The 13,365-nt window shown below is 43.4% G+C and overlaps 1 protein-coding gene across 4 annotated transcripts in view; it reads right to left on the reverse strand.

Moving 5' to 3' along the window:
* The window catches only part of LARGE1 (LARGE xylosyl- and glucuronyltransferase 1), a 657,275-nt gene that overhangs the window by 293,466 nt on the left and 350,444 nt on the right, over positions 1 to 13,365 (reverse strand). For 3 of the 4 annotated variants that reach the window (XM_054469723.2, XM_054469722.2, XM_054469721.2), the window contains exon 6: positions 5,066 to 5,237. In XM_054469723.2, coding sequence (XP_054325698.2) covers positions 5,066 to 5,237 — 172 coding nt within the window. Of the gene's footprint in view, positions 1 to 5,065; positions 5,238 to 12,256; positions 12,376 to 13,365 lie in introns of those variants that run through there. The other variant, XM_054469724.2, reaches the window with a different exon arrangement.

A 13,365-nucleotide genomic window follows, 5' to 3' on the forward strand; every position in this document is an offset into this window, starting at 1 on the left:
TGTTCTGAGAAGTCACATGCTGGGCCAGAATTCTGGAGACTGAGATTTTATTTCTCGAATCCTGGGAAAACTACACTTTTCTATGCTAATTTTGCTTCCCTGTTTTTGTTCTTTGAATGCCTAGATTGCCTTGGGCCCGCCCTCTACAAACTGGTGTGTATATGGTCACTTTGAGTTCTTTCACAAATCTAACTTCATCTCTCCAAAGACATTCTTAACTCCACCCACATGACAATGATTTCTCTTACTCCTCAAGGGAAAGGAGGGTGCAGAGTAAAGAGGACTGGATTCAAAGTTAGACTGTTTGGGTTCAAATCTCGGTTTCATGACTTAAGAAATGTAAGGCTCCAGGTAAACTATGCTTCCCTAAGCATCAGCTCCCAAATCTCTAAAATAGGAACATCAACAGTAATCACTTCATAGGAGGGTTGTGAGGATTAAATGAGTTTATCCATAAAGTCCTTAACAGAGTGGCTGGCACAGACTAAGTGCTTAAACATGTCAGGTGTAAGGAACCACACAGAGTCTATTAGGCCCTGAACGATACCCAGTGGCATGGCACATCTGCGGTGGCATGAGGGTGAGGAAGGCAGTGCCCATGTACGCTGGATAGTTTGACCATACCTGCTGTAGGGTGAGAATTTTACTCTGTGGCAATAAGATCCTCTTAGAGGGGAGGCATCTGTGCTTATGGATGAAATCACTATCTTGAATATTCAGCACGGCCTTCTTCCAAAAGCTTCAGATTATGGGTGTGTATTTATTATTTATGCCTTCACAAGAGCCTCCCGAAATGACGACAATCACATATTATTTCCAGTGTTTTGTGCAGTAAAAACTAAGGCACGCAGGGGTCCAAGGTAACATGTACTCAGCACTCACACCCGTTCTAAGTGCAGTACAGCCTCCTGGGTCAGTGGACAGAGCACAGACTCCAAAGCTCTATGGATTGGGGTTCAGTTTCGCTATGTAATAGCTCTCTGAGCAAGAAAAGTAATTTAACCTCTCTTGAGCCCAGTTTATTTAACTTTCTTTTTTTTTTTTTTTTTTTTGAGACTGAGTCTTGCTCTGTCACCCAGGCTGGAGCGCAGTGGCGTGATCTCAGCTCACTGCAAGCTCCGCCTCCTAGGTTCACGCCATTCTCCTGCCTCAGCCTCCCGAATAGCTGGGACTACAGGTGCCCGCCACCACGCCCGGCTAATTTTTTTGTATTTTTAGTAGAGATGGGGTTTCACCATGTTAGCCAGGATGGTTTCAATCTCCTGACCTCGTGATCCACCGGGCTCGGCCTCCCAAAGTGCTGGGATTACAGGCATGAGCCACCAGTTTATTTAACTTTCAAGTGTGCAAAGCTTCTAGCTCAGTGCCTAGAACCTAAGACATGCTTAAGAAATGGTAGCTAGCTTTTCGTCTGTTTTACAAACACTCATTTAGCCACTTGCCTCCTCACTAGCTCCACCATTCTAATGGTGTGTTGAATTTGCACCTTCCATTGAAGAACCAGGGGCTGCCCCAGGCCAATTTTCCCTGGCATGCCAGGGAGAGGACAAGGTCAGGCTCCCAGTGGCAGAGTAGTTGGTGGTCAGATAGGTGTAAACTGAACACAGGTCAGACAAGAGCTGCAAGGACATCTGCCTATAAAAATAAGTTTCCCATGTGAGGGACCCCTGCCAGGTATACCAGAAGTATCTCGTGAGAAGCATACCATACCCATGTCCAGCTCCCCTGAATGTCCTGTTAGGACAGGGCTGCTAGCCACTCTGGTACTAGAGAGTGTAGCTACGGGCTCAACAAACAGTCTTATTCTTGCAACAGTCCCAACAGTAAGCTATTTGGCACCTAGAAGGAGCTCAGTAAATATTGACTGAATGGGGGTGGCTCCTCACCCCAGCCAATAATGGTATGTCTGATTCTTTCTGCTAAGAATTGGTGGTTCTGAAAATCTTCCAGCTGTTGGTGCAGGCTGGGTAAAGGTGCAAACCACTGACATAGGAGGGAGGTATCTGCTACTTAGCTGAAGTCGAGCTCAGGGAAGATGGGGACATCTCTAAGAGGCTTCTTCTGATAGAGGCTGAGGATGGGTCTAACTCCTTAAAAAGGCTTCTTCGTAATTCTCCCAGTAATGAATTTAGGAACAAGGGGCTTTCACAGCGCCACAAAGGAATCAAGCGCAATCTGACCAAGAGCCACTGCAGCCCCAGACAACCAGCTGTTCTCAAAAAGAGAAAAACTAGCCAGGCCACATCGTATCCACATCACTACAACTGTTTACAGTGAAGGATGTCAACAACAATTGCCTTTATGAAGGACACTCTCTTGGATCAGAACATTCTACATTTACGGGCCTGGGCCTGACCTAACAGGCTTTCTTCCTATTCCATGACCTGGCTTCTAATAGTTTGGTTTAGAAAAACAATCACACACATACAAAAGTGATACAAAATAGGGACATATGGAGAAGAGATGAGCTTTACTTATTTTCTTTTCATCTCTGTATTTTTCCAGAAAAATTAGGGTGGGCATGGGAAAACCTCTGATGTTTTGTACTCCTTTGCTGGTGATAGATAAAACACAATGCACTCTGCCTTGTTTTTGAGTTCCTTGAAGGCAGGTGCTGTGTTCTCAACAGCTTTAGGTTAACAACAGCATCTAATGTATTCCTCTTCACAGTAGGGGCCCAATAAACGCAAGAAATAAACCAACAAAAGAATGAACAAATAAAATGCAGCCTATTAACTCAGCTCCTTGTATTCAAATTTACCTTGTCCCTGTCCTGACCTTGGCCCACATACCCTGCTCAACCCCAGGAGCTGCCTTGAATCTGAGAGTCCTCCAAATCAAGTCCTTGGGCCAGCTACGGGAGCAGCAAGAGCTCTGGTGCCTTCCCTTCCACGGATGATATCAGCGTATTTAAAATAACCATGATAATTCATGTTGTTATTGGCTACAGAGCCTCACTAGCACTATAGCCACTGCAAGCTGCAAGAGAATAAACGTGATTTCCTAGCTACAGCTCTACAATCTCTGATGACCTGTTCTGGTGACTATGGTGGTTATACTTATCCAACGGAGGCTTACAGCTCTAAATACATGCTGCGGGTTGAGTTTCTTTGGAAAAAGACCCTGAGATGGATGTCAGCATACAAGAGGTTTATTAGAGAGAGCTCTTGAGAACAGCACCTATGAAAGGGAAGGGGAGAAAGCAGGACTAGGCAGAGGGGAAAATTGGCCTGTGAGGCAGTATCCGAGTGCGGCAGATGATCCTGCAGGATCTCATGTTCATCAGCCATTCCATGATGTGGGGCGTCCCAGGAAGGGGTATGGCCAGAGGCATGGCCACTCACTTCAACAGAGGCAACTGCAAAAAGGGCTGATGCCTTTTTTGAGAGCCCCCTCTGCAGGGACTGCTCCCAGCAGCTGGCGTAACAAGGCCATTATTCCCAAAGGAAAATGTGGGGGTCTAGTGCATATGACCACCATTCTCACCTGATGAGACAGAGCACAATTAGGAGCTCCTCCGTGACACCTTCCCAGCTACCTTCTCTAATCCCCTCTAGGAGAGGTGACAACTCTCACTGTCCCCTCATTACTCATCTCCTCATATGCAGAGCCAGCCACACTGCTTGACACCCAGTAGGGATTCAATAAATGCCGGTTGAAGAAATGCATCACTGAACACTCAACATCAGCATAAGAAAATGAATAAAACACCATGTAATTATAGAAAAACTGCCCCTCGTGAGTTCACTGTGATCAGGAAGAGAAAAACAAGCAGACACGATAGGGGAACTTGAAAAGAGCAGCGGATGGAAGCCAAGACACGGGCACTCTGATCTCAACTCTGGGAAAAGCCTGCATCCCTCTAAGCTTCCGTTTCTTTCTTTATGAAACAAAAGGACACGTCCACATGTTCTATGAAGATTAGAGAGCTGTGCCATATTCAGTTTCAAAAGCTGTCCTAAATGATGTCATTGTTAGTGTCATTATTGACACGAATAAGAAAAGTAAATTTTGATCCTGATAAGGGAAAGAGTCCCGGGGATCAAAATGTCATTCCCATGATTTGGTGAAGACTTTCCTCAATTATCCCAGAGCTCAGAAGCCCTGAGAAGGAAGCAGGGAGTGACCGGGGCAGGCAAGGAAATTCACTCTCTGTTCATGAATAGAAACAGAAACCAACAGGAATATCCTGTGATTTATGAAAATGCTGGGATTTAAAATCATTAAGTAGTATTTTGCTTTCATAGGATATGGAGCTAAGAGGAATGGCAGAAGGGATTTTAAACACAGAAGGGGCCAGTGTGCAATTAAAAAAATAATAATAAGTAAAAATTTCACTGTCAAATTTCTTTCTCATTGTACTCATCCAGTATAGAAGAATTTTTAAAATAATATAATTTTTAAAAAGACATCTGGGAGAAGGGTATTAAAATAACAGCCTACGATTTGTGCTAAGCTGCCACTTCTCTCACATATCCATGCCACAGTTAATACACCTGCTGAGCTCACAATTTCCCACTAGGTACTCTCATATACCTTGAGGCCGTGACGAGAGTTACAATAATAGCTTTAAAGAAGCCCACCAGACTAGAAAGAATGTCTTGTAAAGCCAAATACATACATCTCCTTAAAATGATAAACCACAATGTTAATGAAAGCAAAAGCCATAAGAACATTTTCAAAAATTCTAGAATCAATACTCATCTCTACTACCTCACAGGCTTTCTTGGCAATTAGACTATCCTTCGATAAAAAGAAAACCAATGAACACACGTCCCGACCAGTATGTGAACACTCCACTATCTGCATACAAAATACACACATTTGATATTTATCTGTTAAAAACATCTTCATTTACTAAAGACATGTAAACAAGTTTCTGTTTTACTCTATTATTTTTCAAATCCAAGCAGAGTTGATATTGAACCATATTTGTAATTCCTTACCCACTGCATTAGCATGACCTCATTTGAGGTGACCTCACCTTCTTTAAAGAGTCAACCCCTATTCTTGGCATGCTGATACTTACAAGGATATCAGGAAAAAACAAATGGGCTACCATTACCTTTGAACTTGTGGAACACAGCCCACAGCTCTGCAATGTCAGTGGCAAAGGTGATATCCGTGTCAAGGACGATGACTCTCTCCAGGTTGGCGGGAAGAGTCTTGGTCAGGACAAGCTTCATCAGACCATAAATCCCAGAGTAATGTTTATTGGGGATCCAGGAAACTTCAGACTAGACAGAACAAGGCAGAGAGGGAGTTGGAGAAAGGGAAAAAAAATCGCTATATTAATTCTTTGCTTAAACATTATAAATAATGCCTAGCACACAAAAAGTATCCAATAAAAATTTGTTGAATAAATGAATGAGTTTTCTTTTAAAGATTTATATAATTTGCATTTTGACATGTGAAGTTTTCTGGAGGAAAACATATCTGAATTAAGGGAGAGGAAAAGTAATAGTTATGAAATAATTATTACTGCAAATAATAATGTTGAGATTTTTAAATAAAACTTTTGTTATTATAGAAATTAAATAGATCCACTAGAGAAAAAAAGGATATGCAAAAACATAAAGGTCCAAAAATTGAATCCCACTACATATACTTTTGCAACCAGTATCAAATTGTTCCTATGTATGTATATTTCTTTAAATCATATTCCATTTATGTGTCATTAAAGATGAGTGGGTAATAGTATTGTTAAAGCTTATGCTTATTCTTTTAAAACTGTAATTGAATAGATTACTACTGCTGCCTTCTCTTTATTCTCAGATAAACTCACAAGGAGGACCTAGTCATCACGCAACACTCTTCACCTGACAGCAATACAGGACACACACATAGGACAGAAATGAATCACCCATGGAGCACTGACATTATGATCCTCACATAACATAATGGAACAATCAATGGCTCGCAGGTGGGTAGAGTCATCAGCGAGGTACACACACGGGTGCCAATTTGTGTCCAAAGGCAAGGATAAAAATAAAAGCACCAGTGTGATGAAAGCTCTCATATACGCACAGTCATTTATGAAGATCATTGCGGGCAGAGGCCCCAACCTAGCCGCTGTGGGGAGTTTCCATGGGTGCCAAAGCACACTTATTTTCAAGAGGGTAACACTTTTAATAGAACCCTTTAAAATGGGGAATATGGCCACCTTATCAGGATTCCAAAAAATATTCATCTCCTTTGACCTTACAATACCATGTCGAGGAGACGTTCTTAAAAAAATTCAAATTTAAAAATTTTGTTTTAGACACCAAAGTTTTATTCCCAAAGATGTTCATCACCATGTTACCAAAGAATAGCCACCAAAATGCCCCAAAATGGAACAATTAATTCAAACATGATACTCTTTTTTTTCTGATAGCATACTATATAATTGTTTAAAGCAATGTGGATTAAGATGTAATTTCTAAAAACCTGCACATGATGTTAAAGGGGAAAAAAGTAAGCTTTAAAACTGCTTTTACTTAAGAACAACTACGTGTAATCAAACCAAATGAAACACATTCACCCAAATTTATGCAGAGGAAGAAAAAAAATAGCAAGACATCAAACTGTGTCCGGAGTTGGTTCCTTCCGGTGGGTTCTTCGTCTCGCTGACTTCAAGAATAAAGCTGCGGGCCTTGGTGGTATCACAGCTCTTAAAGGTGGCGCAGACCCAAAGAGTGAGCAGCAGCAAGATTTACTGTGAAGAGCGAAAGAACAAAGCTTCCACAGCTTGGAAGGTAACCCGAGAGGGATGCCGCTGCTGGCTGAGGTGGCCAGCTTTTATTCCCTTATTTGTCCCTGCCCACATCCTGCTGATTGGTCCATTTTACAGAGCACTGATTGGTCATTTTACAGAGTGCTGATTGGTCCATTTTATAAAGTGCTGATATCTGTGTGTTTACAATCCTTTAGCTAGACACAGAGCACTGATGGTGCATTTTTACAGAGTGCTGATTGGTGCATTTACAATCCTTTAGCTAGACACAAAAGTTCTCCAAGTCCCCACTCGACCCAGGAAGTCCAGCTGGCTTCACCTCTCATCAGTTTCAAGAAAAAGCAACCCCAACTCTGTGTATGAGTCCCTGTCACCTTACACCCAGGCATCATGGAAGAGGGGAAAAAAGACAGTTCAAATCTGGGCTCTAGCCCCACACAGAGCATTTGATCTCTCTAAGCCTTGGTTTCTTTACCTGTAAAATGGAGTATGTTTCAGAGATGGAATGGGTCTCATGAGTCAGCATGGGGAACCTGTCTCATCGCTTCCCTAAATTGGCCTCTTGTGTGCCACTATCACTAGACTATGATATGTTTGAAAAAAATGTGGTTACTTAGTTTTTTTTTAAGAGTAGTTGCTCATTTTTAGAAGTTGGTAAAACGGAGACGATGCCTACTTCACACAGTGGTATAAAAATTAAAAGATATTGAAGGACTCAAGGGCCTAGTACACAAAATATACCCAGTAATAAGCTCCCGCCCTTCTTCCTGATCCCTCTATCTTATTCCATGTATTTAGCTATCAGTGCCTCTTTCAGTGCTTCCAGATGAAGGTAAGCGTCTCTAGGATGTATGCAGGAGAGCAAAACACCCTGGGTGGTAGATTCAGACACGCCTGGATTTAGATTCTAGTATCATCACTTAATCGCCATGTCATCTTGGACAGGTTTGCTCAGCTTTTCTGAGTTTCTGCTATTTATAAAGGTCATGATTTCTTTTTTTTTTTAATTTTTAATTTTAGATTCTGGGGGTACACATGCATTTTTGTTACATGGGTACACTGTGTAATGATGGAGACTGGACTTCCAGTATACCTGTTACCTGAATGTTGAACACTGTATCCAGCAGGCAATTTTTCACCCCTCACACAGCTCTCACCCTCCCTTCTTTTGGAGACCCCAGTGTCTATTATTTCCAACTTTGTATCCATGTATGCCCATGGTTTAGCTTCCACCTGTAAGTGAGAACATGTGATATTTGATTTTCTCCTTCTGAGTTAGTTCACTTAGGATAATGGCCTCCAGCTCCATCCATGTTGCTACACTTACTTCATCCTATCAGGCAGGGTGTGGGTAGAAACAGCACACTCTCCTGGGGAATATAAGGAAGATTTAATAAAGGGACTATTTAATCTAAGTATATGCAGAATTAGAGGCAGTAACAAGAACTGTGCAGTTACTTGAGGAGGGGAAGAGTACTTGGGGCCATTACCACCCCAAAGCCAAAAGGGCCTAGGCCAGCAAATGCTGGAATCCAGAGAGAATTGCTGTATGAGTAAGGCCACCTGGCTAAGGCAGTGACCTTCAGCAGAGGGACACAGCCTACCTGTGGCAACCCATAAGCCAGAACAGGAAAAAACATCTCAACCTCACTCTCCTCCTGCCCACCAGTCTCCCGGGAGGGCAGCCCTCTGGTCAACCCTAACGAAAACCAGAGCGAAAGTGAGATTGGAGATGCTTTATGCATCAGCCTCATGGGGCATAAAGTGAGGGTTAGCGCAAGAGAGGACCTAGAAGGAAAAACCTCACACAACCAACAGAGTCATACAGTTAACACAAGGGCAAATTAAATGAACAACAACAAAATCAAAGCACAATGCCTTGGCTGGGCGTGGTGGCTCACGCCTGTAATCCCAGAACTTTAGGAGGCTGAGGCAGGCGGATCACCTGAGGTTGGGAGTTCGAGACCAGCCTGAACAACAAGGAGAAATGCCATCTCTACCAAAAATACAAAATTAGCCGGGTGTGGTGGTGCACGTCTGTAATCCCAGCTACTCGGGAGGCTGAGGCAGGATAATCGCTTGAACCTGGGAGGCGGAGGTTGCAGTGAGCAGAGATCGCACCATTGCACTCCAGCCTGGGCAACAAAAGCGAAACTCAGTCTCAAAAAAAAAAAAAAAAAAAAAGCACAATGCCTTGTAAATAATAGGTACAAAACACATATCTGGAACAGATGGATGGATGGATGGATGAATGGATGGATGGATGGATGGATGGACGGATGATGGATGGCAGGCAGGCATAGGAAGGCAGGCGATTTGTCTACAGGCCCACAGCCAGCAAGATGCAAAGCTCTAAGAGTCAGAATTTGCCAGGAGATGGTTTGTGTTCTTTCCCCAAACTACATTATCCTTCCTTTAGAGTGAGCCATCGCCGTAAGATCCGAGGACTCAGTGACGAATTCTCTCCCATGGGCTTTATAAACATCTTCCTCATGAAAGCCCTGGCCTTTGGAGCTCAGCTCAGTTTCCTCTCTCCTCTAACAATCTGCCTGAACTGAAGCTTGGCAATCATTAGTCCATGCTGCAGAGCTGTGCTATTTAATCAGACCTTTGATTAACTTATTCATCTATTTTGGTTACCATCAAAGCAGGAGAGCTGGGTAAAGACTGAACACCAGAGTGATGGGTTAAGCTGTCTAATTAGATTGCCCTGACTCTCCGTTTTATTTTTAACACACATGTGAGGCACTCAGTTACACTGCAAAACAGGAAGACTACAGGAATAAATTAATCTCAACATGAGCCCAGTCCTGAATGTCACTCCAAGTCCCCAACTTAATACATAATCAATTAAGTCCAAGTGTTCAATTAGTTGTAAAGGAGGCAATGGGATGAGTTTGTATTCAGAAAGAAAGCCCCAGGAAAAGGTGGAAAATTAAGAAATTTGGTGGTGGGGAAAGAACATGTGGTAAGAAGCAGGTACATTTATTACAAATAGCTCACCCTCTTAGAGACGGCATGATATCTAGCACACTCTTCCCCCACCTCCATCCACACTCTCCTCCTTCTTCAAGTCTCAACTTAGAAATCACTGCCTTTCAGCCACCACCACCCCCACAGCCCCAGGCTGGATTAGGGGCTCCCAAAGTAAGAAGCAAGCTGTTTCCCTTCCTCTAGTACAGCATGTTATCCTGCTGGGTTCAATTTTCCATGCCCCTCTCCTGCACTTGACTGACACTCCTTGAGGCAGGGACAATGTCTTTTTTACTGCGGTAACAACACAGTAATTATTCAAAAACTGTTTGATGAATGTGCATGACTATGGAGTCAGCCAGGCCTGAGTTCATTTTTCTCTGACATTTTCCTCACCTAGGAGCAGAAGTGTTCATGATTGCTAAAATCCAGGGTCAGGACAGAACAACGGAAGAGGCATAGTTTGTTGAGCCCTGAAGCCTGGGCTATAGAACTGGTTCTACTTTTAATGAGCTGTGTGACCTCAGGTAACTCAATTAACCTCCTGGAGTCTTAGTTTTCTCATCTGGAAAATGGGGGCCTACAATGTTATAGTATTCACAGGAGAAGGCATAGCATCCAGCCTCATGCTGGGCAAGCAACAGGTCTCCGCTAAGCCCACTTCTCCTCTCTCAGTGAATGCCTGTCAGCAATACTGAAGTTCAGATGACTCAGAATTTGGGACATGATAAAAGCAGCAAATTCTGGTACCTTTGAAAGTAAAGGGGAAGTCAGGAATGCAGATGGTTTTGTCAGGGGAAATAAGTCACTTGTCACCTTGTCCTATGTTTCTGTAAAAAATGAGGCAGGCGGATCATGAGGTCAAGATATTGAGACCACCCTGGCCAACATGGTGAAACCCTGTCTCTACTAAAAATACAAAAATCAGTTGGGCGTGGTGGCGTGCTCCTGCAGTCCCAGCTACTCGGGAGGCTGAGGCAGAAGAATCGCTTGAACCCAGGAGGCAGAGGTTGCAGTGAGCCAAGATAGCGCCACTGCAGTCCAGCCTGGCAACAGAGTGAGACTCCATTTCAAAAAAAAAAAAAAAAAAAAAAAATCACAAGCTGAAATCTGGAAAATGCAAAGTCCCTCCCTCTGGTAGATCTCCAAAACTGGACAGCACACTTTGGGTTTGAGGAGGAGGAAAAGTGCGTGGGGGTGATTAGCCATGCAACCTTTTGGGGCAGTCTCCCCATGCAATCCACACTGGTATTAATCTCATTTCCACGCTGCAACACACTTCAGTCCAACCAGGAACTTCTTACATCATGGGGTCAATGGAGAGAAGAGCGCCCTCAAAGGCAGGCTGAGGAAACCTGGAGGGCACCAGGCAAATTTCCCTGAGAGCGTCCCATAGAGAAGTCAACACCTGGGAGAGTAATATCCCACCATGTTGTTCATCACTATCAACACACCAAAGGGTTCATGTAATTAAAATGATAATAAAAATGAGAGTTAGTTTATTTTAATGGGCAGATCATTATTCTTGCAATGGCTGTTAATAATTCTAAGCAGCATGGTCTAAACTTCAATCAGCAAAAATGCAGTCATGCCCAAGATTATCGCCTAATTCACTTACGTAAAGGGAGCACAGACAACCCCAGGTTTTAAGGGTTTTATGTAAACTGGCGGGTTGGGGATGCTCTCAAAGGGAAATCTGCCTTCTTCAAGAAGCTGCCAATTACCAGGTAGACCCAAAGGGGAGCATCTATGAGGCGGTGTAAGTGATTCTAGGGTATATCTGATGCCAGGTGGTCCACAAAGAAGTTGACCAGATTAGCAGTATGAGCATGGAGGCAGAGAGCTGGACAGTGGACACACCTCACCTGTAATGGTGACTGCCCAAAACACAGGGGATGGAGGAAAGCCATGTCTCAATGGTGATGACACATTTCTGACCTTTGATAAATAAGGGAAAGACAGGAAAAGAGGCTGGTTTTGTCAGGAAATGATGCTCACTCCTCCAAGATGTGGATTTCCAGGAGTCATTGAGATACCCCAGTAAAGGTAATAATAGAAAATATGCCTAGCACGTACTAGGTGTCAGGCATTGTGGCAAGACCTTTATATGGGCCGACCTATTTAAACCCCTCTTACCAAGATTAAGGGTTGTATATTATTTAGTACCCAAAGTTTGGGGGTCCTTTTCCTTACCTCAACTTTCAGTCCCCCAGTCCTAGATACTCTACTCTGAACTGATGTGTTTCTCTCTTCCCCTCCTTTCCCACTGGAACTGGCCTATTCAGATGTGCTCTTCACTCTTCTGATTTACTGCAGGGTCAGGACTGAGCCTCTGCCTCCATCCAGACAAATTCTCATTCTCCAAGCAGTTTTTCAGACAATTAGGTACAATGTCTTTAGAGCTGGGCATTCCAGGCTTCCAAATCTCTCTAGGCCTTAATTTTCTCGCCTGTAGAAAGGGTAATAGTAGTATATCCTGCTTCCTTCCTAAGGCGTTACTATATATGTAATCTGTAAGCTCTCCTCTACCATATTGGAAATATTTTTTGCTCAAAATAGGTTGCTTACCCATATTAACATTTTGCTGTGGATTACAAATCACCTTGACATATTTTAAAAAACTAAAAAAAAGAAGTCATCCCAGCTGCAGAATGTTTGAAAAGTCCTTTGCCTTTCATGTTGTTTCTGAGTGGTTGTCTTGGCAACCAACCTATATGTTCAGAGTATAATTGTTAAGAAACAGAAGTGGGGCGGGGCTCGAGATGCTGGGAGAGAGACACTGGCAGATGCCTTGGAAGAAGATCGTGAAATGAGCACGAGCTTTGGAGTCTGGCTGGCCCAATTCTGAATCCTGACTCTACCACAACCAGCCTGGCAAAGTCACCCCTCTAAGTCTCAATCTCCCCACCCATAAAATAGAGAAAACAATACACATTGCATGAAGTTTGAAAAAGCACTAAATGAGGTAGGAGAGTCAAGGTGCCTAGCACAATGCTTGCCACATCAGGGCTCAGTATGAGTGTTTATAATGACACATGCCATTAATCCCAGCACTTTGGGAGGCCAAGGTGGGCGGATCACTTGGGGTCAGGAGTTCAAGACCAGCCAACATGGTACAACCCCATCTCTACTAAAAATGCAAAAATTAGCCAGGCATGGTAGCGCATGCCTGCAATCCCAGCTGTTTGGGAGGCTGAGTCAGGAGAATCACTTGAGCCCGGGAGGTGGAGGTTGCAGTGAGCCAAGATCGTGCCACTACACTCCAGCCTGGGCGACAGAGTGAGACTTTGTCTCAAAAAAAAATTAAATTAAAAAAAAAATAAATAAATAAAATGGTTAACAACACATAGTCTGGAGACTGACTGACTGGGTTTGAATACTGGCTCCATCATTCACTATCTGGGTCATTCTGGGCAAGCAGTTAAACCTCTATGTACCTCAGTTTTCATCTGTAAAATGGGGCTACTTACAGCACATACTCCATGGGATTGTGAAAATTCTGGTGCTATATCTAAGCAATGGCTATTGTTAACTGTTAATATTATGACTGATGATACTAAGAGCAAAAGACAACATTCACATCTATTAAAGGCATCTGCTGTCGCAAGCCTGTAATCCCAGCACTTTGGGAGGCCGAGGCGGACGGACCACCTGAGGTCAGGAGTTCAAGACCAGCC

The sequence above is a fragment of the Pongo pygmaeus genome, chromosome 23, assembly GCF_028885625.2.
Source record: "Pongo pygmaeus isolate AG05252 chromosome 23, NHGRI_mPonPyg2-v2.0_pri, whole genome shotgun sequence".
NCBI classification, from domain to species: Eukaryota; Metazoa; Chordata; class Mammalia; order Primates; family Hominidae; genus Pongo; species Pongo pygmaeus.